Source organism: Emydura macquarii, unplaced genomic scaffold (genome assembly GCF_026122565.2).
Source record: "Emydura macquarii macquarii isolate MOO-44397 ecotype Brisbane River unplaced genomic scaffold, CSIRO-AGI_Emac_v2 contig_431, whole genome shotgun sequence".
Taxonomy (NCBI): Eukaryota; Metazoa; Chordata; order Testudines; family Chelidae; genus Emydura; species Emydura macquarii.
Window position 1 is genome coordinate 15979634 of NW_027130568.1, and position 23679 is coordinate 16003312.

Sequence of the window (23679 nt, forward strand, 5' to 3'; positions counted from 1 at the left end):
AGCCCTGTTAGCACTGGCTTCTCCCAGCTGCAGTTTCAGATCCTTCTGGTAGTGTGGATCAGGCCACTGAAGAGCAGTGGCTCCTGCGCAACCTCAAGGACTTTATCTTTCATGGCTGCCCGGCTGTGCCAGGGGACAAATTCAGGGAGGCCACAGTAAGTAGGGCCGAGCAGGGGCTGTGGCTTATGCATCCCATACAGTGCAGGGTTAGCACAGGGCTAAGACTCATAGAGAGAGTAAAATAGCTTTGTGTCCTGTTAAATGTACCACTCTCTTCCTGACAGACCACTGTCAGTATCATGCCGTGCCAGTGCCAGCCCTCTCCAGGCTCTGAGCTGCCTTTTGCTCCACACGCTGCCTTGAGTATGGGGGTTTGGCCAGGGTTATGCAGCCTCTGTGGGAGGGTAAAGGACCTGCTACCAACTTGACATTTAATCAGTTACAAAACAAGAGTTTAAATCCTGCACTATCCCTTCCAGCCTGTCCCTTCAGCCGCCAATACACACCTGCAACCCAAGCCATTTAAACAGACTGTGGCCACAACTTTCAGACTAAAAAAAAATCCCAAAGATACTTCATGGGGTGGCAATATCTGTCACAGCTCCTGCCTCAGTTTTCCTTTTCTGGTCTTTCCAATAACTGTATCCACACTCTCATGTGAGTCAATATAACCCCTTTCTGGAAGTCTGGTTTATTAACGTAGAAACAGTTTAACTTAATGCGATACGTTCCTGCTCTCCTTTGGACTCAGCAGCAGTTCATTAGACCCCCTGGGGCTCAGCAGTCTATTTGCCCTGTTGGAGCAGGGCAATGGAAAACAGACTTCCTCCTGCCCCGAAGCAAGTACAAATGTCAGTTCTCTTTGACAGTCAGCACTTGCACGGTCCTGGCCAGGCTACGTATTCTTTCTTAAGGAACTTGATCCTACCTCTAGCTACAGATAGTTCCAGCCAGGTCTTTCCATCTGGCTACTATGCAGCGCTTCTTCCCCACACACTCTCTGGTCATGAGGTAGGTGCCTCACTCTTGCATCTTTATCTAATTGACTGAGTGGGCTCCATCTCACAGGACGTACCACCTCTGGTACTGCACATGTTGCCTAGTCACCTGAGCCAAAAGTACAGCACATTTAGGATGGAAACCAGGAGGTAAAACATTATTGCTTCCTGGCTTTGAGTAGCAGCACAGTCCATCCCAAGGAAGCAACCACGCCTGATGGGAAACAGGATGGTTGTAGGGGAAAAAAAGGTAAGTTGAAAAGTGGGAGGGGGAAAGGGGCAAGTGGAAGGTAAAGACAAACGAGATTGGGGAAGAGTGGAAAGAAAACAGGCTGCTTTTGTGGCTAAGGCATAGGACTGTGAGCTCAGGTTCAGTTCCCAGCTCTGCAACTGACTGGCTGCAGGACCTTAGGAAAGTCACGACCCCTCTCTACGTCTGCGTTTATCCAGGCGTAAAAAAAGGGGGTGAAAATATTGCTCTGGCTTGGGAGCATTGGAGTGAATTACTATGAGATGGGGGAAGTGTGGGTCCTTGCTACCACCCTCCGTGCACCCGCATCATGCCTGTCGCTGAGGAGCTCTCTCGGGCTCTCTGCAGACCCACCGCAACGTCACTGCTTCCATTTCAGAGAGTGACGACAACACCCCCCCCCCCCCTCCGGCTCCTCCCCCATCTTAACGGGAGCAGCATCGCTGCTCCCTTCCCCCGGCCCCGCCCTCCAGAGCAGCCTCCGCCGCCCCGCGCGCTCTCAACGGCCATCCTCAGCCGGGCACGCGCGTTCCGTTCGGTTCACTCCCCCTCCTCCAGCCGCGATTTGGCTTCTGGGCGCTGATTGGCCGCCGCCTTCCCGCTTCCTTCCCCCCCTCCGAGAACCCGCCATTTTGAAAACCTTGTTGATTCCGGCCGGGCGGAGGAGACAGAGAGAGCGTGAGCGACGCGGAGCGCGCGCCTGTCCCGCCCCCCATCCCGGTAACTGTCGCTTCCAGCCGCCGCCCGCAGGCGAGGACGGAGGAGGAGGAGCCGGAGCCTGCCGGGCAACCCCGAGCCGAGGAGGTGGGTGAATCGCGGCTCCGGGAAGGCACCGACCGTGGCCGCCATGATCACAGGGCGGAGCGGCTCCGGAGCGGGCGGCCTGTGGGAGCCCCGGATCCCTAGCGGCAGCGGAGTCACCCCGACTGTCCGGCCCTGCGGGGACCCAGCCCGGCGAGGCCTGCTCGCTGCGCGGGAGCCTGGGAGAGCGGAGCGTGGCCGGCGCCGGGGCCCATGGGGAGAGGAGCCAGGCGCAGGACAGAGTGAGCCGCCCGCCCCCGCCGCCAACCCCGCTCCAAGGTCTCTGATCTCCCGGTCCCCTGGCTGGGCCTGGCCGCCCTCGCTTCCTCCCGTGGCGAGCTTTGTTTCCCGCCTGAGGGCTTTCCTGGGGGGTCCCCCCCCGCCCCGCCCCTTTCTTCCTCCGTCCTGGCATGGCCCCGGCCCGGCGGCCGCGCTGCTGCAGCCTTTACCCCGCCCCGCCCCGGGTCGCTGCTGCAGCTGCTGCTCCCCCCCACAGCCCCAGCGCGGGGCGACTACTGGCGCTTCAATCCCGTTCCCTGCGGGGCTCGGGTTGGTTCCCTGAGCCCTCCCCTGCCCATCCCGCTCTGCAGGAAGGATGCGCATCCCCAGATCATCACTCACCAGCCCTGTTGCGCACCCGCGACAGCGGCCACCACCACCACGCCTTGTTAGTCCGTGTTGAGAATTGTCCCGCTCACCCCCAGCCATCGGTCGCTGTCCAAAGCTGAGTCCGATCGGTGAAGCAAAGTAACCTTCAGTGACTTTCAGTGGCTTGAATGCTTCAGAGGGGACTTGGCCTCGTCTTTAAAATTGTTTATGCTTGTTTGTTTGTTCAGTTTGCGTGAACCAATTTAACAGTTGAAAATGCCTTATGGGGCCGCTTCAAGGCTAACTTCGAATATTTTTTCTTTTTAAAAGTGGAGTGACGTCGCAAATGATTGACAAGTTACTTCTGAATGTGCTCATTAAGCATCTCATTTGGCAGAGTGAAGACTCTCCTCCCCTCCCCTCCCTCTTTTGTGTTATGCAGGCCACATCCTGAACTAGGGGGACTGCTTTTCGAAAGCACCTGCAGAACTGAATTTTTCTTAATCTATTGGTTTAACATTAGCAACAGGAAAAAGATAACCGTGTGACTTTGAGGCGCTCTATGACTTGGCTGTGTCTTGTTTTTTTTCACAAATTGTGAGCACTTATTCAAAGGCTAAAATATAGACAGGTGTTCTGTCCCTCTGATAAGTAAGCATTGCATTACTCTGTCTTCAAGGGGAACCTCTCTTCCCCCATTTCATTCATCGAAATGAGATTTTGACTTCAAAGACAAATTTGAACCATTTTAAATATTAATGATTTTAAGCAGAACTTCTTTAAAGAAAGAAATTAATTCAAAGCATGATTGATGTTCCATAGATTTTAAGGCCAGAAGAATCAGACTAGATCTTATTTGACCTTCTGTAAAGCATATGCCACATAGAATTTAACCCAGTTACCCTTGTTCCGAAAGCAGTGTGTTCTCCTCCAAGTTGCACAAATTGTTTATTATTCCTGCTTTGTGTAACTATGCAGCTTAATGTATTTACTATTTGACAACATAAAACATATCAATATGCGCATGTTTAAGCAGAAGTAGAATATTTCCTATCTGAAATGCGGCATAATGAAAATTGTGGGTTTTTTAAGTACTTGTATTGTCTAACTCTTCATATTTTATCAGGAGCTTTAAGCTATGTTCATGCAATGTTGTTGCTTTCAGTAGGTATGGCTGTATAGTTCAGGATGCAGACTGAGACCCTCATGACTGGAAGGATTTGATGACATTGCCATCTGTTTTAACTAAAATTTTTATTTTAAAATGAACTGTTCTTTAGTGAGGTATTTGCATAGCTGCAAAAAATGACCAGACTTGCATTAGGAGGATGTGAAAAATTGTTTATATTCCTCTTAGGGTACTTGAATTTGTGTTTATACCTTCAAATAAAATAGTCAGTTTTAAGTACTCAAACATCCTAATAATATTGTGACAGGACTTTTACCCAACAAAGATGCCTGATAGATATATTTACATTTGGATGGATTAGATTTTTATTGGTAACTGACGGAAACATCAATTGCACTGCATGCACACAGGGATGGACAATATTTCCATCAATAATTGAAACCTACAGATAGGGAAAGTAAGAAAAATGCTGCTTAAGAACTTATTAGAGTTTGATTTAAGGATATTTGCTATGTATATTTTGGCATGATCTTGACGGTTTGTATTTTAATGGTTATAAAGCTTTAACTTCTTGAATCTGTGTCTGTCATGAAATGGTCTGATCCCCTCCGCCCCCCACCATAATTTCCCACAACTGAAAATGTTTAAAATAAAAAATCTTAACCCCCAATGTTACCCATCCAAATTAAAAAATCAAATCAAATCCGAGTTCTGCCAAGCCTAGATAGATGTTGTACTTAAATGTTGTAATAGCGATGACAGTTCCGTCGTTGTGTTTTACAGAACTACCCACCATGTCTTCGTCAAAAGAAGATATAATGTCTGCTGAACAAACAGATGAGAGAGAACCTGAAACTGAAAACAAAGTTGAGGAAAGTGATGAGGAGGAGGAGGAGGAAGAAGAAGAAAAAGGTAGGTATACATCCAAAGACAGGGGAAGATTAAAAAATAAGTGCTGAGTTGGGTGTCAGTACAGTATCAGACTATAGAGCAATAATTCTTTTGAGTGTTCCAGGATGAGTGAAATGTAACAAATTAGAATAGCTTTGGGAGTGAAAGAGGGGACATGGCTATATGTTCAGATAAATCCTAATGTCTAACTTATGAAAATCTAAGTTTATTTTATTAGGCTTCAAAACTTAATTTTAGGAAATAATTTCCTTTTTTAATGTGACTAATTGTATTTGTAATACCTGTGGCACACCTCCACATGACAGTCTCAGTAGATCCTATTTTGCAATGGAAGCAAACATCACATGGATTTTTACATTGTATCCATGTAATGGAGGTTATTGTGGTGGGCAGTCCAGGGACAAGAAATTCCTAGTTGGTATTTACCTGGCAGAGAAGAATACAATGCAGACAGACTGAGTCGCTCTATGATGGAGTCTCATAAGTAGTTTCTAATCTGGGAATCCAGTGGAAGCTATCAGGGAGCTCAGATGAACAAAAAGCTACTTGTCTGTTGTCAAGAAAAGACCACATTAATAAGGGATGCTTTCTACATCTGCTGAGAAGGGAAGTTCTTGTGTGTCCATCCACAATCCCTGTGGTATGATAGGTATAGACTAAGGCTCAATCCTAATAGCTCCATGTTGGCCCAGACCAGTGTGGTCCTCAACTATGTTGCAGATGGCCAGTATTGATACAGTCAGGCTGGAAATCTTGCCTCAGATAATCTTTCATAACCAGGGCACCTCACTCCATCCCATACTGGAGAGCATTTTTCCTTACTGCTTATTTCCTAACAAGGTAGAGCTCTGTAGGCATGAGGTCTCTGAGGAGTTAGCTTATATCTTTGCATCTTAGAAGCCATCTACAAGGACTGATAATTCAAAGTGGAATAATACTTCATTGAATTGCCTGCTAATTTTTGTGATTTTGCAAACTTTGCAGCAGGACTAGTAACTGAGATAACAGACACATTTTAAAAAATCAATAATTTCATAAGATTATGTATCAGATTGTGCTGGTATCTGAAATCTGACAGTTTGGAGGTTCTCTGTCCCCCAGTCTGATTTTTGTGAATAACCATGTTGTACTTAGGCCTTCATTTTGAGTGTCATATTGGTTATGTGCTTCACTGTATAATAACTCATGTTGGACTGCATCAATCCTTTTGTTTTAGGGGGAGCATAGTACCTCTGAGTTTCATCCCAAACGAGAGAGTCATCACTGGCCCTTAACCATTCAATGGCATTACCCTGGCAGGACAATGGAGGCTACTAGTATAGAGACTAACCATTAAACTAGCAGGCCACGTAGGGTTGGATGTGTAAGTTCCGCTCAAGGGCTGGATCCTGGAAAATCACTGCATGAGAAAGTAAAAGATGTTTCAGATTGGCTTTGAGAGAGGCTTTCTAAGTAGGGGACACCATGGCCAGAAGAGAAGATGGTACAGGAGAGTCCTGTGACCCCCTAAAGGACACTGACCAAAAATCCAAAAGACTCAGGAGTGGTGAGGACACTGGACAGACAGATTTATATTCAGATATTTGTTTATCCATAAATCTGTAACTCTTATGCTTTTCTAGGAGCAAAGTATATGTGGTTAAGAAGTTCCTTTGCAAAGCCTATGTCCCTTGCTTTGACTATCCATATGATCCACAAACAGTTAAACTGTAAACCAGAGTGTCCATATGGGTGGCCCTCTGGGGATGGCATGCTTAGTCTACTGGGGAGACTTGGGGGGGGTCAGCATTGGTTCTAGGGGCCTTGGACTTCAGCGTCACCTCACATTCCAAGACAGGAAGTTTACATCCTGGGGTGTGCCTGGGATACTACAATTTAAGTAGAAATAGGATCTCAGCAATAGGTTGATAGAGGGATTAGATCCAAACTTACTTTTATTACATACGTATATGTATAATTCAGCTCAGTTTTCAACAAGTATGGCTCCAGTTAGTTGTAAATTAATTCTGTAAATCTCTTGGTTATGTAAATAATAAGATGCTGTTTGGAGTTCTTCTTGTTAGTTCAGACTAGCATTTTACACTAAAATTTTGTGCAGTGCTTTTTAAAGTTAATTACATACTTCTAATGCATATTAGGATATAGCTGATACCTTGAAATGTGCTGTAATTCTCCCCTTTCACGCCATATGGCAGCAGTGTAGTTTCAGTGTTTGTCTTACTATTTGGGAAATGTTATACTTAAGGGAAACTGTCTTTTGCAGAAAAGAGTCTCATTGTTGAAGGGAAGAGAGAGAAGAAAAAAGTAGAGAGATTGACCATGCAGGTATCCTCGTTACAAAGGGAACCTTTTACAATTGCACCAGGCAAGTTGGTCCACTTATTTTAGAATTGTTCTAACTAGTAGTGAAACTTCTTAAATAGTTTGAACTTGACTAAATTATTAGTCATTTATAGATGAGATAACTGAGCCACCTTAAATCTTAAAATAGGTGTTGATTTCTTTCTATGGAAAAAAGTGGCTATTAAAATTACAAATATGGAGTGGTTTTTGTGTAACTGTCAATTAACAATGTTGAAATACTTGAACAAAGTACATTTCTAACAGATTTCAGGCAGACATGGTATATAGCCACCATTTGTGAAAGCAAGAGCTGCTGGAATAAAAAAATGTGCCAGTCTGTGTAACCTCTATCTGGACACAGAGTGTCAAGTAACAAAGGAATAATATAAAGGTGGCTAGTAAGTTATTTAATTATGATAGACACAATAAGTAGGCAGTCATCTTACATCTGACATTTTTGGTCTAGTAGTAAAATTACATTACCCACCTACCTAAAAAATATTTCAGTTTTAAATACGTGCTGTATTTAAAACAGATACTACAAGTTATAAACTCATTTTGAAGAGTATGAATGCAAAACACAATATAACTTGTTTTTAACTCTTTCAGGAAAGGGACAAAAACTTTGTGAAATTGAAAGGATACAGTTTTTTTTGAGTAAGAAGAAAACAGATGAACTCAGAAATCTACATAAACTCCTTTACAACAGGCCAGGCACAGTAAGCCTTTTAAGTCCATCTTTTGCATGACAATTAGCACTAATTTGGTATAGTAAAACAAGTATAGTGTATCTTCACTTTTCCAAGTGGACATGTGGATCTTTTTTAAAGCTACATAGTTACAATGCCTATGTACAGAATGTTAGCATTAAGGGATACAGGTACTTAAATACATTGTGTGAAATCCCTTTTTCTACCATTGTTACAATAATGTCTAAGATTATGAATACAATTTTTTTCCTCAGTTCTTCAAATTGTTTACCTTAGGCCTTTGACAGCATAACATGCATAGTTGGTTTCACTGTGGTTTCTGTATTTTATGTGACACTTTCCTACAACAACAACAACCAAACAAAAACTCACCTCCTTCCCCACGCTCCCCAAATGTTTGTAAAACCACAAAAACTGGAAGGACTTGGGCAGATGTAGAACCTGAAACAACTTAATTTGCCTTTGAGACTGATCACACTTCAAGATGATGTATTACCCCTTTAAACTAATGTCATTTATATGACTAATCTCTTTCAAGGGATGAAATACAAAAATAACATAAAATAAACTTAAAACTTGAAAAACGTTTGCTAGTGCAGAAAATATTCCAAATAATCTTAACTTTCATCAATAGCAACTTTGTTTCTGAACTATTTATGCACTAATGGTCATACATTCAGAGTTTTGAGTTGGAGGTAGGAACGGATTTGGGTCATGGCTCATGATGTGGGGAGCATCCAGAGAACCCCAGAATGCAGATCAATGTAATACTTTAGACTTTATTTCTAAAGGAGATGTTTTGAAATGTGGCAGAGGCACTGGTTCTTAAGCCTTATATGCATTAGGGACATTTTTGCAAAGATTTCCTATCATTACTAACATTGGGGTCAGCTTAATTGGTGATAGCAATGTGAGGGAGCCCTAGTGTGGACAAAACACTGCAGTTTTAAGCCCCCTGTAGACTACAACTGCTTCAAGCGAATGTAGATGACCCAGTGTTTAAAGTACCAGCTTCTGGTCTAAAATAGAGCTTTCAATGTTGTAACCACTGATGGAACTGAGCTGGTATTAGCAATGGTGGGAAACAATTGCTAAAATTCCTTATTGAAGACAAGGCTATTGAAGACTAAGTTCATGGAAGTTTGAAACTCAAACTCAATGGTATTTTAAATGCAAGAAAGTATATGAAAAATACTTACATGAAACCAGGAATCTAAAACTACAAGTCTAAAACTTGCTATTGTTAAATGGCCAAAAAAAAAAAAATGCATTAACACAGAGTTAAGGTTGCATGGTATGTCATCCCCTTGAAGAATATTGAGTTGAGTAAAACTCAAACTACAGAAGACCAGGAAACGCAAAGTTAAGGTTGCCCATGCTACCTTAACTCTGCAGTCTTCCAGCAATGTCCTGGGTACAGCCAGTTAACACACATACCTCTGCCAACTCACATTTGCTGAAATGTACAAGCTCTTTACCTCCTTTTACAATCCAATCACTCTCACCCACAGGATTCCATCTAACATCATTAAAGGACAAAAAGGAGGTGGGGGAGAGGTTGCCAACACCACCTTCCTCTGGAGCTGGCAGTAGCCAATGGGATTTATTTGCGTACACTACAGGTGAAGCCAATGTGTTAGGAGTACCTACATCAAATGATGGAAGCATTAGTTGGTCCTGCTTGGTAAAGGTGTGTTTGCAGTAAGAGGACATTTGTGCATTACTTTGAGGTGTGTGACAGTTGCGATTATATAAGAAAACCTGTGTTTTGCACCCTCCGATGTCTGTGAGCAAAGGGAAGAGCTGCATGTGTATCTTCAGGATCCAGTATGCATCATTTCAGTGCAAAATTGTGTACGTCATTTCAGTAGCAGAGCATAGGCCTCTTATTACAAAGGATATTTTCAACAGGTTGATGGAATATGAAAGGATTCTAGTGCTTTAATGATCACAGAAATGTACGGCTGGAGTGGACCTTGAGAGATCATCAAGTGCAGTCCCTTGTGCTGAGGCAGGATCAAGTAAATCTAGACTATCCCCGACAGGAGTTTGTCCAGCCTGTTCCTAAAATACCTCCAAAGATGGGGATTCCAGAACCTCCCTTGGAAGTCTATTTCAGATCTTACCTTCCCTTATAATTAGAAAGCTTTTCCTAATATCTAATCTGAATGTCCTTTGCTGCAGATTAAATCCATTACTTCTTCATGTCCACTGAAGGTAGGATAAGAACAGTTGATCGGTCCCCTTTATAATAACCCTTTACATATTTGAAGACTGTTATTGGGTCCCCTTAGTCTTCTTTTCTCAAGACTGAACATGCCCAATTTTTTTTATCTTCATAGGTCATATTTTCTAAACCTTTTATAATTTTTGTTGCTCTCCTCTAGAGTTATCTCTATCTCTGTCCTGTCTGTCTGTCTGTCTGTCTCTCTCCCTCCCTCCCTCCCTCTCCACACATCTTTCCTAAGGTGTGGAATCCAGAATTGGACACTGTAGTCCAGCTGCCACCTCACTAGTGCCAAGTGGAGCAGGACAATTTCCTGTGATGTCACACCTATTTTTTCCCCTTTTATCTTTACCCAGAGACTTTCAACTGGTCTGCCTCTCACCTTCTTGACCTCAGAACAAATATATGTATACTTAATATATAATGCAACAGCACCTCTCGTTTTGCCTGCCTGTCCTTCCTGAACAAGCTGTAGACCTCTGTACCAATATTTCAATACGAGATTCATCTCACTAAGCCTCTGAGGGCAATTAAGTCACGATGGCTAAGTGAAAGTGTAGGTTGAGATGGTGTCCTGTGAGTAATGGTATGTTTACATTTGAGGAGGGAGGTCTGATTCCCAGCTTGTATAGATATACTCAAGCTAGCATGCTAAACATATCAGAAGAACCACGGTAACACAGGCGGCAGCTCGGGATAGCTGCCCAACTACACATCCAGGAGGTCTGGGTGGATTTGTACTCAGGTGGTTACCACAAGTCGTTGTCTATGCTACCATTGCTCTATTGATATTTTTGGTGTGCTAGCTCAAGCAGAATCACACCGTCCACCTCCAATGCTTACCTCAGGGTATGCAAGTTGTAAAAGTCTGTAAAATGGCTCTTAGAATATCACACGTGTACAATTTTTCTGGAGAGTTCGCGAAGTGTGTGAGTGAAGATACATCACTGAATATTATGTTGCTAAGGGCCAGTGTAAGTGTGGGCATATTGAGAAATTCCTCAAAGAGGGTAGAGGTGAGGTGATGTGAGCAACTCTTGTTTTCCCTTAAATAGTGTTAAAGGGAATCCTGTGGAACAGAGTGAATGGGTCCTAAAATGAGGTGTAGAGCTTGTATGTTTCAGCAATTGAGATTGGCAGAGTAAAAGTGTGTGTGTGTGTTTAGTGTTAACAGGGCATATTAGGGAATTGCTGAAAGAAAGCAGAGTTAAGCTTCCATGGGCAACCTTAACTCTGCATTAAAAATTTTGCCATTTAATTTCCTATCTTTTTTTAAAAAATGAAAATGTTAGGAATTAGTAATAATTTAGGCAGTTGTACATATCATGTTCCGCAGTTAGCATACCAAGGCAGCCTGCTTCATCACACCTCCACAGCCATGCCCAGTGCTTTCCCCACCCAAACCTGATCTTTCTCCTCTACTGTACACAAGCTTCCCCACCGCAAGCAGGGAAAACATCTTCCTGAAGACTTCACTCCTGACATATAAATTTCTGTTTCTGTTGCCCATTGCTCCCCCCTCTTATAATGCAAGTCACATGCAGTGCCTGGCATAAAAGACAACTTTGTTGCACTGGAATGGTGTTCTTGGTTGTGTTTCACAATGATTGCAAAATGGAGTTTGTGGGCAGGGCTGGCAAGAGAAATTAGACAGGGTTTCTGTACTTTCACTTTTATGTTTGAGAGAAAGAAACACTGTCAGAGCTAGTAATGGTTCTGTGCTGTACAATACACATTTTCCGGTTAGCCATGACCCTTCCAGTTTCCTGATGTTCAACAGTTAATAGTTTTCATGCAGTGCTGGGGAATATTGACAAGTGGTGGTGCCACACCACTCACCTGAGCCCCCAACCTCTCTCCCCTATCACCATTTATCCCCTTTTCCTCACTGCAGCCCCAAACTCCCCTCCCAGGAAGCATTCACATTCTAATTTTTCTGCCCCAAATAGTTCTAATTACATTCCCTCCTAAATAAAATGGCCACTCATGACTCAAATTGTAGCAACTTCCCACCGCTCAGTCCAAAATTTTTTGTCTTAGGTGAGGGCTTGTGATTAACTTATCCTTAGATATGATACTTGAAAGGTGAGTTCACAGCTCTCAGTTCAATGGTACAAGGCAGCAGAAGAAAGCTGGGTGGTTTTGTGTTTTGTTTTGTTTTTTTGGGGGGGCGGGAGGGAGGCTGTAACTCTGGAACCCTTTGGTTAAATGACCCCAGATTTGGATCACTTACACTGTTTTCCCCTTGGGGACATGACATTTCAAAGCAATCTGAGTTAACTTTTTGGATCTTAAAACATTTGCAAGAGTTGAGTTTAAATTTAAAGCATATAAAAATGATGGGAATGGATACCCTCTAGCTGTCTGTGTTGGCACATATACAGCGTAAAAAATGTATATTTTCTTAAATACTGTTCTCAGTTTTGGGTTCCCCAAAGATGTAGTAGGTGTCATGCTCTTCCTTGGGTAAAATTTGACAGATTGGGATTATTTTGTCCTGCATCATATTGATAGATTTTTTTCTCAGAACTAGAGATCAAACTACCTAGAAACTTTTTTTAAAATAGTTGTTTTTTCTAGGCTCACATCTCCAGAACCCCTACCTCCAATGACTTCAGATTTGGGTCATTAACCCTAGCCAGCACTTTTCAAAGAAATCTGACTAAGTATGTCGATTTTAGAGGACTTTGAGGACATCACAGTGAAACCTTAACTATCGTGGCATTCTCAGACTATTATAATGCCCTAGATCAATGCTTAAAAGCACCCCTTCGCTGAGGGACCTAGTGACCAGCAAAAAATGTGCTTTCTCAAATATTCAAGGCTAGAAAAGAATCCTATATAGTAATGAAAATAAAGCATTCTTAATGATATTATAGATTTATTAGTGATATTCAGTACTCAAGATCTGACTTTAAAATCACATAATTCTGATTTACTATTTGCTCTTCTCTCCCTGCTCCATTACTTCAATTCTGTCTTGCTAAAGACCACTATGGAGAATTGCTAAATCTAAAACTTAGATCACAACTTTGATATAGTGTAAAACTCTAATTTAGGAGTATAGTGACTTGTGAGACTTCTGATCATGTCAGAATTGTAGCATTAGGAAGAAGGAAGATATTAAAACAGTCTGACTTTCAAGTATGTAACCTAACTTTCTCTTTCTATTGAAAATTTAAAGAATACTGTTAAGTTAAAAACTGGTTATTTAAAAGTAAAACAGCACAATCAAAGCCAGTTGTTCTTTACTGTTTATGGTGCTTACTCAACTTGCGCAATAAACCAGACTAGCCAATTTCTGCCTCTTAGGCGCTGGCAGAAGGCTGCAGATGTTTGGGTAGGAACCACTACAGTAGTATTTCATAGAGCTGAAGCCAGAAGGGACCATCAGATCATCTCATCTGATCTCTAACATAAGCCATAGAATTTCATCCAGTTACCCTGGCACTGAGCCCAATAACTTCTACTAACGCATATCTTCCAGAAAGTCATCCAGTTTGAAGACATTGAGATGGAGAATCCACTACTACTTTTGGTGGTTTGTTCCAGTGGTTATTCATGTTCACTGTTAAAAATGTGTGCTTTATTTCTCATTTTAATTTGTCTGGCTTCAGCTTCCAGGCGTTGGTTCTTGCTGTGCCTTTCTCCGCTAGATTAAAAAGCCCTTTAGTGCCCAGCATCATCTCTCCATGAAGGTACTTACACACCATAAATAAGTCATCTTTTGATCTCTTTTTTGATTGGACTCTAAGTTTGAGGCTCTGGGCATGAGAGAGGTGTTTAGGCACCTTGTTCCCATGACTTCAGTGAAAATAATATGCTTAAATACTATTGTGGATCTTATTTAGCTGTGACACTGTGAGGGTAGGTCTACACTTAGAGCATTGCATCGGTGCTGCTGTAGCGCTTAAGTGAAGATGCTCCTACGCTGAAGAGAGAGCTTCTTGCGTTGGGATATTTAACCCACCTTTGCGAGAGGCAGTAGCTGTTTTGACAGGAGAATCTCTCCTGCTGATACAGTGCTGTATATACAAGGGGTTAGGTTGGCATACGTCACTCAGGGTTTTCACACTGAATTATGTAGTTATACCGATATAAGTCTGTAGTGTATACCTGGCCTGAATACATTTCCCAGACCTGAAGAGCTCTGTATAAGCTTGTCTCTCTCAGTAACAGGAGTAGGTCCAGTAAAAGATACTACCTCACCTACCTTGTCTCTCAAATAGATGAATACTCGAGTATTTTTTTTTGCATTTTACCACACTATACAGTGGCCGATCATGATGTCCTAATTCTGTATGCCCTTTACAATGTGAGCATCTGAACAGACTTTCTCATGTAGTATTAAAAATTAGCTGAATGCACATTTCTGGATGTAATCTATTAAATGTTTGCAGTGAGAAGTAATCAATGTGTTCTGTTTTAGGTTGCCTCACTAAAGAAGAATGTGGGTCAATTCAGTGGGTTTCCGTTTGAAAAAGGAAGTGACCAATATAAAAAAAAGGAAGAAATGTTAAAAAAGTAATGACTTCTATAACTACTTAATATAGCTTGAATCATGCTGTTTACACTTATTTTCTAAGGTTTACTCCAGGTAATCTAAATTTTGGGCTGAGGGACTGTTTTCTAGAGCTCTGTTTTTTGTCCTTGAGCTCAATTTAAACAATTTGATTTCTTAATATGTTCTAAATACTGTTTCAAATAACATATTTAAACATTTCTAAAGAACTAGTTTCATTAGACATTCTCTTGTTAACTTCAGATGCAGGTTTAATCTTAATGGCACAGGATTGTACTAGAAAGCAATTGCATATTGTAATTTTTTTCCTAGAGGTTAGAAAAAATATATTTAATGAAGTTCCCACACCAGAGTGGCTAGAACTTCATGTAGAAGCTTGAAATTATTTCCTCTTGTATTTTATGTAACCTGTGGATGTTAACAAATGTCTACCAAGAAGCAGACTCTTAGGCTATGTCTACACTGCTGGCGGCACTGCCAGCAGCGCAGGATCGATTTTACGGGTTTGATTGAGTGGTAGTGAAGACTTGCTTAATCAACCTGGAAGTCGACTCTGTAAACCTACTATGGTAAAGAAACTATGTTGACAGCAGGGCATTTCCCGTTGGCGCAGTGAAGACGCCGCGGTAAGTAGACATTAGGAAGTCAATGGGATATATGCAAGTTACTGTACATAGCTTGCATATTTCCCATCGACTGCCACCGAAATCTGCGGCCAGTGTAGACCAGGCCTTAGTTTTCTGTATCTCTGATCTACCTTTCTCTGTACCACTCATAAATGCTGGGTTTGGACAATGCAACTCTCACATTTCTTGGTCTAGTTGACCTGTGCTCTCCACTTCATCTAATTATTTCACAAGGACTAGCAAGATTCTTGTGAGTAGCATGTTGCTCTTCCCCTATGAGACTCAGGTTTAGTTCCCACAGTTAAACAGAATGCAACTCCTGGCAAAAATACACTACTTCATATGCACTGGCCCTTATAGTTGAGCAAGGAGCTTCTTTGGCTCCAAAAGGAGCCCCATTCATCCTTCCATGTTTGAATGAGGAAGTCCTTTTCAGAGCTAAAAAACCCACTCTGATTATTTGCATAATTAATTTTGCATATAACAAAACATCAAAAGATGTGAAAATAACAATATCTGGATGTTTTTGCTAGAACTTGAACTAGTAAAATGATTAACTTTTAGCACTTAATTACAAATTTAACTCCTCTGTCAAGAATGGGAGAAGTTCACATCTACTTTGTGCTGCTATTTCAGTCTGGCTTCAAAATCAAAGCAGTTTACTGGCTTGCATTTTGAAGTTAGTTGTGGCAAGGAGAATAGTAAGCAGACTTTTTTAACAGAGTTTTGTTCTTTGTATTCTTCAGTCTGCTGAAAATCAGAGGAAGCACTCCCAGAACTTGTAGATTTTTGTTTTCTATCTATTACTAGTTCCCTGGAACATGCAGTTTTCAAGGATTTTACGTATAAAAGTTAGTACTTATCAAATATTTATAGACCTACATAACAAATCATGGTAAACTGCCTAAAGATGAAAATCTTAATCTTTAACAAGACAAGTTGAAGAACATTTACATTATCCTTGCTATGCAAAATATTATAAGGTATACTTAAATACTTTTGCATATTCACACTCGTGACTAATATGAAAAGCAGCTAATGTACGTTTGATTTGCTGTGTTAATCCTCTAATAAACTTTCCATGTTAATTCTTAAAATCTGGTTCTCTGAAAAGCAGTTGCACATGTTATCTTAGGACTTAGTACATCTGATTATGTGCTTGCTTTGCTGACAAGTTTTTACACCATTCAGCATTGTAGAGCCTGTATACCTGTGTGGGGAAATTTCTACTGTACTATTTATTACTTTCTGACTGCAGGACCAAACACTGCCTCTTTGCAACCTCACTATTTTCAATAGGGTTGGACAGGCATAACTGAATGCAATATTTGGTCTGCAGAATTTCTTACTAGTGAAGACGGGTAAAGCAGAAAGATTAAGCTTGAGTTTCAAACAGAAGATTGAGTTTGACCATACAGGCAACTGGAATTTCTACTTATAAACTGAGCATACTTGGTATGGAACGTCACTGAGGCCATGCTCATTTATCTCAGTACATCTTCAACACTGTTCATAATACAGCTGCACTTCAATACTTACTGTCTTGCACGGTATCCAATATAATTACTTTATCCACAGATACCTCTTGCAGTACAATATAAACACTTATATGGAGTTTTGTGATATGGAAGTTTTGCATGAAAACAACCATTGTTTACACTTAGAATCACTTCATAGCAGACCATTTAAACCCATGTTGATGAACTATCTGGCAACAATTTATTGATCATATCACAAAAGGCTCTAACATGATGCACACCAACAATAACATTGCTAGTTGCCATAGAAGCCTTAATCAGTTTTCTAACTTGAGGCTAAAAAAAAAAAATCAAGTATATTTAAGCAGTATCTACTCATGTTTTTCCTACCACTACAGCATATCAACTAGAGAACTAAGTCAACCCTTTCATAAATATACTTATCTTTAGTCGTGTAGTGATAGGTGCAGCAGGGGCCAAATCTGAACCGCCATACACTTTTGAATGGACCACAAAATCTTATTTACTTTTTATTTATCGTCGTTGTTTTTGTATTTTCTCTGGAGTCTGGACCTTGATTATACCTTGACCATGAAATTTGGACCTTGGAAAAAAATAGATTACCCCAGTTTAGAGGCATTGATAGTAGCCCCAGCAGCTAAGCTCTTGGAGCGCTCTCAGCATTAGTAATTAGGTGCATACGTGTATCTACTTATCTTGTCTGGTGGGTGAAGGATTTGGGATGAATGTTGCAAAGGCAGTAACAGACACTTTCTTGTTGTCTCTCCCAATATGGTCCGCTCATGATCTGTTCTTGGCTGTCATCCAAGACTCAAATACAGTGGGAAACAATATTGTTTTTCCTGTCACCTTAACAACTTTCAGGTCAAATCATATTCCAAAGAGATTCTTAGCTCAAATCTTTCTTCATTGGTTATTACTCTTTGTTCATCATGTACAATGAAGCTAGAACAATGAGTTTCATTTTCTGGTTATTTTGCATTAGTGTAGCTGCAATTTTTGGATAGAAAATTTAATTGACCACTATGATGAAAAAAAATAAATGTAGATTATCCTGCAAACCCTAAATTGGAACATGACTCCCAGCTCTACTTCCCCTTTGTCCAAAATTGCCGATAAAGTAGATCAGCTTATCCCAGTGCCTAATGTACATTGGGGCATGAGTAACTACTAGATGGCTGAAATTCAATCCAAATAAGACTTCTGGAAAGGTAGGAGAAACCAAAAGAAATAATAAAGGCTAATATATTACCGTTTTTGGTGGGGCTTGCCTACAAGTTTGTTTGACATATGTTCACCAGACTTGTTGTGGAATGAGTAACTTTTTTCCCCTGGGTTTGAAGGTATTTACACTGTGGCTAGGGTGAGTTTTCTGGGGGAGCTGCTGCTTATATTGTAGGTGTATTTATATCCTACGATATGTAGTTTTGAGTTGGGTTTAGGGAAATGGTTGAGATAGGAGACTTATTTTCATTGGTTCTTGATAGTATGTAACTGTTTTTGTAAACACATATGAATAGGTATAGATGTAATTGGGAGTACATATGTGAATACTGTCTACACCTGCATGTGTTTGTAGGATGAGTGCCTAAACCAAAATTGTCTCAAACTACAATACTGAAGTGTTGACATTTTTTTATAACCTGTTAAAATAATTTAATTTTGTTTCTATTCAGATTCAGGAATGCCATGTTGAAAAGTATCTGTGAGGTCCTTGATTTGGAAAGATCGGGAGTTAATAATGAACTGGTTACCAGAATCTTAAACTTCCTAATGCATCCAAAACCTTCAGGCAAGGTGAGGCACAATTTTATTTTGCTTATTCATTACGATTCAAACCTGGGGTGGGACATGGGCATTAAAAAACAGTAATGGAGATGTACAATGTTTTCTTACGCTGTGTGCTCCCCTTCATAAATAAAATTATGCTTCTGATACTATAGCTAAAGAAGTAGGTGGCTCTTCAAAAGTGAATGTCTTTCTAAATCTGCTCCCACAATGACTCAATATAGCTGGCAAGTCACATATATAGGGCTGCAGGCTTTGGCAAAAGCCACAAGCTCGTCCTTTTTTTCTGTTCCCATGATGTTCCTATGCTGCAAAAGCATATGTAGCTCTAAGAGCACCTCCAGCTCATGGAGTTACCATTGGACATGCCTGCCCAAATAGCATGTAGCCTTTTTGCTGTGAAAGGAACTGAAAGCGAACTGTGAAATATGGGGAAGGGAGAGTAGAAATGAGGTGGGGGAAGGGAGGGAGATGAGAATGGACAGAAAAAGGGTGGCAACTGTATCAAGGAATATTGTGAGGGAACACTGAAGATGGAAACACCCTTCAACCGATTCATCACAAGATGTGAGGAGATTCACCAGAAAAAGTTTGAGAGCCACTGCTTTATTAGCTCTCAAGTGTGTGACAGTGCACTAAAACCAGCTGCACAAAATACTTTAATTGTGTTCCTGTTATTCCACCTTATTTTTTTCTTTTAAGCTAAGAGCAATACAGAAATGGTCAAAGGCCATCATTGCTTATCAAAATTCCTTCTAACATAATTGTTACAAATGTGAAGACACACATACAGAAGTGAATAAAGAATCTCTCTCTATATATATATTTATGCTGCTTTTTTTTTTTTTTTTTGGACTGGGAAGCAACTCAGATAGTTCCATCTCTGTTACAGTTAACGTATTGAAGTGATGTTCTACCCTGGAAAGTTACCCTCACTGAGGAGTTAATGTTTGTGTCTCAATGGTTTCCCACTCTAATTTGCTCAGTTTACACAGAAAAATCTATCTTTGAATCTAATAGCTTTTAGACCTGCAGGTCACTCTAGGTTCTTTTCCTTCTCGTGCATCATCTCCAGTAATAACAATAATAATAAATCTGCTTTGAGTTACACCTGTGCAATTACACTGAAGGCTTTTAAAAGAAACATGGAATCCCCAATGCCATTTTCAAAGTGGAAACCACACTAGAAGGGATTACAAGTTAAATAAGGAGACAATACTTGAATGCCCCATACCGAGATGTTTATGTAAAGCAGAAAATATGGAGCTCTTCTTAACATAACTTCGTTACCGTGTGCTTCAAAGACAAATGTCTTTCGACACATTGAAGAGGTTAGATCTAAAATGAAGCAGACAGTACTAAAATGTACTTTGTACTTTCAACCTCACAATGCTGAACTGTAGAGATTTGCATATTAATGGGGATCAAAACTCTTTCCCCCCCTCCCCTGTTGACATCTTTCTCTGCACATTTTACCTGTGAAATGACTTGGCTAGTGTGAATAGTTGGCAGGGATTGTGAACATTGGTGGTGGTGTTGAATTTTTGTTCTCACTGGTAAGACTAACTTCAGTTGGGTTTTTTTTTGTAGAATTATGACTGAGGAATTAATTTAACTTTGCCTCAGTTTGGGGAAGAAGGAAAATATATAGGTAAAATGCACATCTGGAATTCTGTATTTTTCCATTTTGTAGCCAACATTATTGCTGTTTGCACTATGATTCTGTAGTGTAGATTATCAGAGGGACATATTTGGAGGAATGTGTAGTAAAATAATTTACAGCAATACTCAAAGTAGCTTCACCAAACATCGGCTCTAAAATTATTCACGTTGGGCTGCAACAGTAACCCATTCCTATGGAATGAAAATGTTTACTTAAACCCATCAGGCAAAGTTTTGTCTAAAAATGAGGCTTGCACGATGTTCCAAAAGCTATTAAATGCTGACCAAAGTGCCAGAGGGAGAATTGCACAATTAGGGGACAATCCACTGAAAGTGTTCATCTCTAGTTTTCAAGAATGCTTATATGGGCACTTATTACCTCACCCAGCTTGTCTCTATATTTTATTACCAACTCCTGTTGGTGAGAGGGACAAGCTTACACGGAGCTCTTCAAGTCTGGGAAATGTACTGTGTTGCAGTTAAATGCTGTCAGTAGAATGCACACAGGGTTCTCTGCTGACAGTATTTAGTTGGCTGTGATTGCAGAGCCATTGGTCATTATCTTTGAAAACTTGTGGTGATTTGCGGAGGTCCCGGTCGATTGGAAAAAGGCAAATATAGTGCCCATCTTCAAAAAAGGGATGGAGGAGGATCTGGGGAACTACAGACCAGTCAGCCTCACCTCAGTCCCTGGAAAAATCATGGAGCAGGTCCTCAAAGAATCCATTTTGAAGCACTTGGAGGAGAGGAAGGTGACTGGAAACATGGCTCTGTGGATGTGGGAAAAGCAGTGGATATATCCAGCAAGCTAAAGCAGTATGGGTTGGATGAATGGACTATATAAGGTGGATAGAAAAGCTGACTAGATTATGGGGCTCAATAGGTAGTGAACAACAGCTCATTGTCTAGTTGGCATCCGGTAACAAGTGGAGTGCCCCAGGAGTCAGTCCTGGGGCCGGTTTTGTACAATATCTTCATTAATGATCTGAAGGATGGAGTGAATTGCACCCTCCTCCGCAAGTTTGCAGATGACACTAAGCTGGGGGGAGTGATAGATATGCTGGAGGGTAGGGATAGGATACAGAGTGACCTAGACAAATTGGACAATTGGGCCTAAAGAAATGTGGTGAGGTTCAACAAGGAGAAGTGCGGAGTCCTGCACTTAGGACGGAAGAATCCCATGCACAGCTATAGACTGGCTAGGCAGCAATTCTGCAGAAAAGAACCTGGGGGTTACAGTGGACTAGAAGCTGGATATGAGTCAACAATGTGTCCTTATCACCAAGAAGGCTAATAGCATATTGGGCTGCATTAGTAAGAGCATTGCAAGCAGATTGAGGGAAGTGTTTATCCTCTCTATTCGGCACTGGTGAGGCCACATTTGGAGTATTGTGTCCCGTTTTGGGCCCCCCACTACAGAAAGAATGTGGACAATTGGAGAGAGTCCGGTGGAGGGCAACGAAAATGATTAGGGGGCTGGAGCACGTGACTTATGAGGAGAAGCTGAGGTAACTAGGCTTGTTTGGTCTGCAGAAGAGAAGAGTGAGGGGGAATTTGATAGCAGCCTTCAACTATCTGAAGGGAGGTTCCAGAGAGGATGAAGTTAGGCTGTTCTCAGTGGTGGCAGATGCAGAACAAGGAGCAGTGGTGGCAAGTTGCAGTGAGGGAGGTCTAGGTTGGATATTAGGAAAAACTTATCACTAGGAGTGTGGTGAAGCACTGGAATGGGTTACCTAGGAAGGTGGTGGAATCTCCATCCTTAGAGGTTTTTAAGGCCCGGCTTGACAATGCCCTGGCTGGGATGATTTAGTTGGGGTTGGTCTTGCTTTGAGCAAGGCATTGGACTAGATGACCGCCTGAGATCCCTTCCAACTCTATGATTTTATTATTATGACTCAAAGGGAGAGACAGTCTTTAATGCCAATTCACAATCAGTTTAAAGATTTAGATTATAACCGATGTTTTGGTTTGCATCTGAATCAACTGGAAGTTCAATATATCAAATAAAGTGCAGGTGTGTTGTGCTCATACTTAACCCCCTTCTAGGCAAGTGGGTTGTCTCAGTCTGTATTAAATGAAGCTTCAGAATGGTCTTCAACGATAGCTCTAAAATACAATACATTATATATTTTTCTCACCTCCAGAATGAGCCAGTATGGTTGGTAATGTCTCCATCAGCAAGAAAAAGATGTAGCATTTTTAATATGATCAGCCCAAAAAAAAAAAAAATTAGGCCACTGACATCTAGAAATTAAGATTCTCAGCTTTTTAGATCTGAAAAGATAAGCCTCTAATTTGAGTCAGTTTTTGAGATAGTGGGTTGAAGTGATTGGAGGGCAAGATGTTAATCCACAAGGAATGACACTCCCTTTTTTGGGGGAGACAGTGGGAATAGACACAACAAACTATAAACTCTGTGTCCACAGAATTCCCCAAACCGTAGACACTAACAAGTATGTGGCTATAATTTTAATGTGATTGTATTTCATTATGTCCTAAATTGTGGTTTTGTTGTGAATTTAAATAAAATAATTCCTTGAATTTTTAAAATAGTGAAAACTGTTCATTTTAAAATGATGGTCCATAGTTAAGGTTAAGATTTTGTCATGGTTATTTTTAGTAAAAGTCCAGGACAGATCACAAGCAATAAACAAACATTCATGGAGCCCATGACCTGTCTGTAACTTTACTAAAAATAACGGGATGGGACAGAGTTGGGGGGAGAGAGAAGGAGGAATGACAACTGGAGTCCCATGAGGGGGCTGGCCCCAGAGCAGCTGTTTGTCTGCAAGCTCCTGGGGCTGGCCCCGAAGCAGCTGTTCAGTGGTGAGCAGCTGGGTGAGGGGGGCCAGCTGGCCACTGCCAAATATCTGATGAGCAGTCGGCACCAGGGGCTGACAGCTGCTCCAGCCCTGTCACAGAAAAAGTCACGGAGGTCTCGGAAAATCATGGAATCCGTGAGCTCCATGACAGAATCATATACTTATTCATAGTAACGGGCATCTGGTGGTTGCCAAAAGCATATTACTTATTTAACCCAATCTTTATCTCAAACAGCCATTGCCAAAGTCCAAAAAAACACTCAGCAAAGGTGGCAAAAAAGAACGCAGTAGCTCAGGAACTGCACGAAAAGTAAAACGCACCAAATGTCCTGAGATTTTGTCGGATGAATCCAGTAGTGAGGAGGAGGAAAAGAAAGAGAAGGATGAATCTTCGGAAGAAGAGAAAGAGAGTGAAGAGGAGGTAAATATAACAACTTCCTTTTCAGCATAAGGATGAATGAGTTTCTTGCTTAGTTTGTAACTAGCTGGATATGTTGTTGAATAGTGGATTTCAGTATAGTGCTAGTGGTTTAGGTTTTTTTTAAAAGGTGGGAAGTAAGCTATAGTTAATTGAGAGGATTGCTTCACAGGTGGACAACTTGAGACAAAAGTTCATCAGGTACTATATATCAGGAAGACCAACTTCTTCCAGTGCCAGAAATATGGTGTTATCCATGAATTTAAGACATTTGGGGATGAAGAAACACCAGAAATCAGAGGACCTGGTTCTGATCGCAGATGCTTATGTGGATCTTGTAAAATCAGTTGCTGCATGTGATGGAATTTTTTTAAACATTTCTAA

The 23679-nt window shown here is 41.2% G+C and overlaps 1 protein-coding gene across 2 annotated transcripts in view; it reads left to right on the plus strand.

The window, feature by feature from the left end:
- The first annotated feature begins 1855 nt into the window (after positions 1–1855).
- Positions 1856–23679, plus strand: part of DEK (DEK proto-oncogene) — a 31637-nt gene continuing 9813 nt past the window's right edge. The window contains exons 1-7 of one of the 2 annotated variants that reach the window (XM_067537599.1): positions 1856–2052; positions 4550–4678; positions 6942–7043; positions 7631–7740; positions 14388–14482; positions 18282–18402; positions 23113–23298. In XM_067537599.1, the coding sequence (XP_067393700.1) occupies positions 4561–4678; positions 6942–7043; positions 7631–7740; positions 14388–14482; positions 18282–18402; positions 23113–23298 (732 nt within the window). In that variant the 5' untranslated portion in view covers positions 1856–2052; positions 4550–4560. The other variant, XM_067537598.1, reaches the window with a different exon arrangement.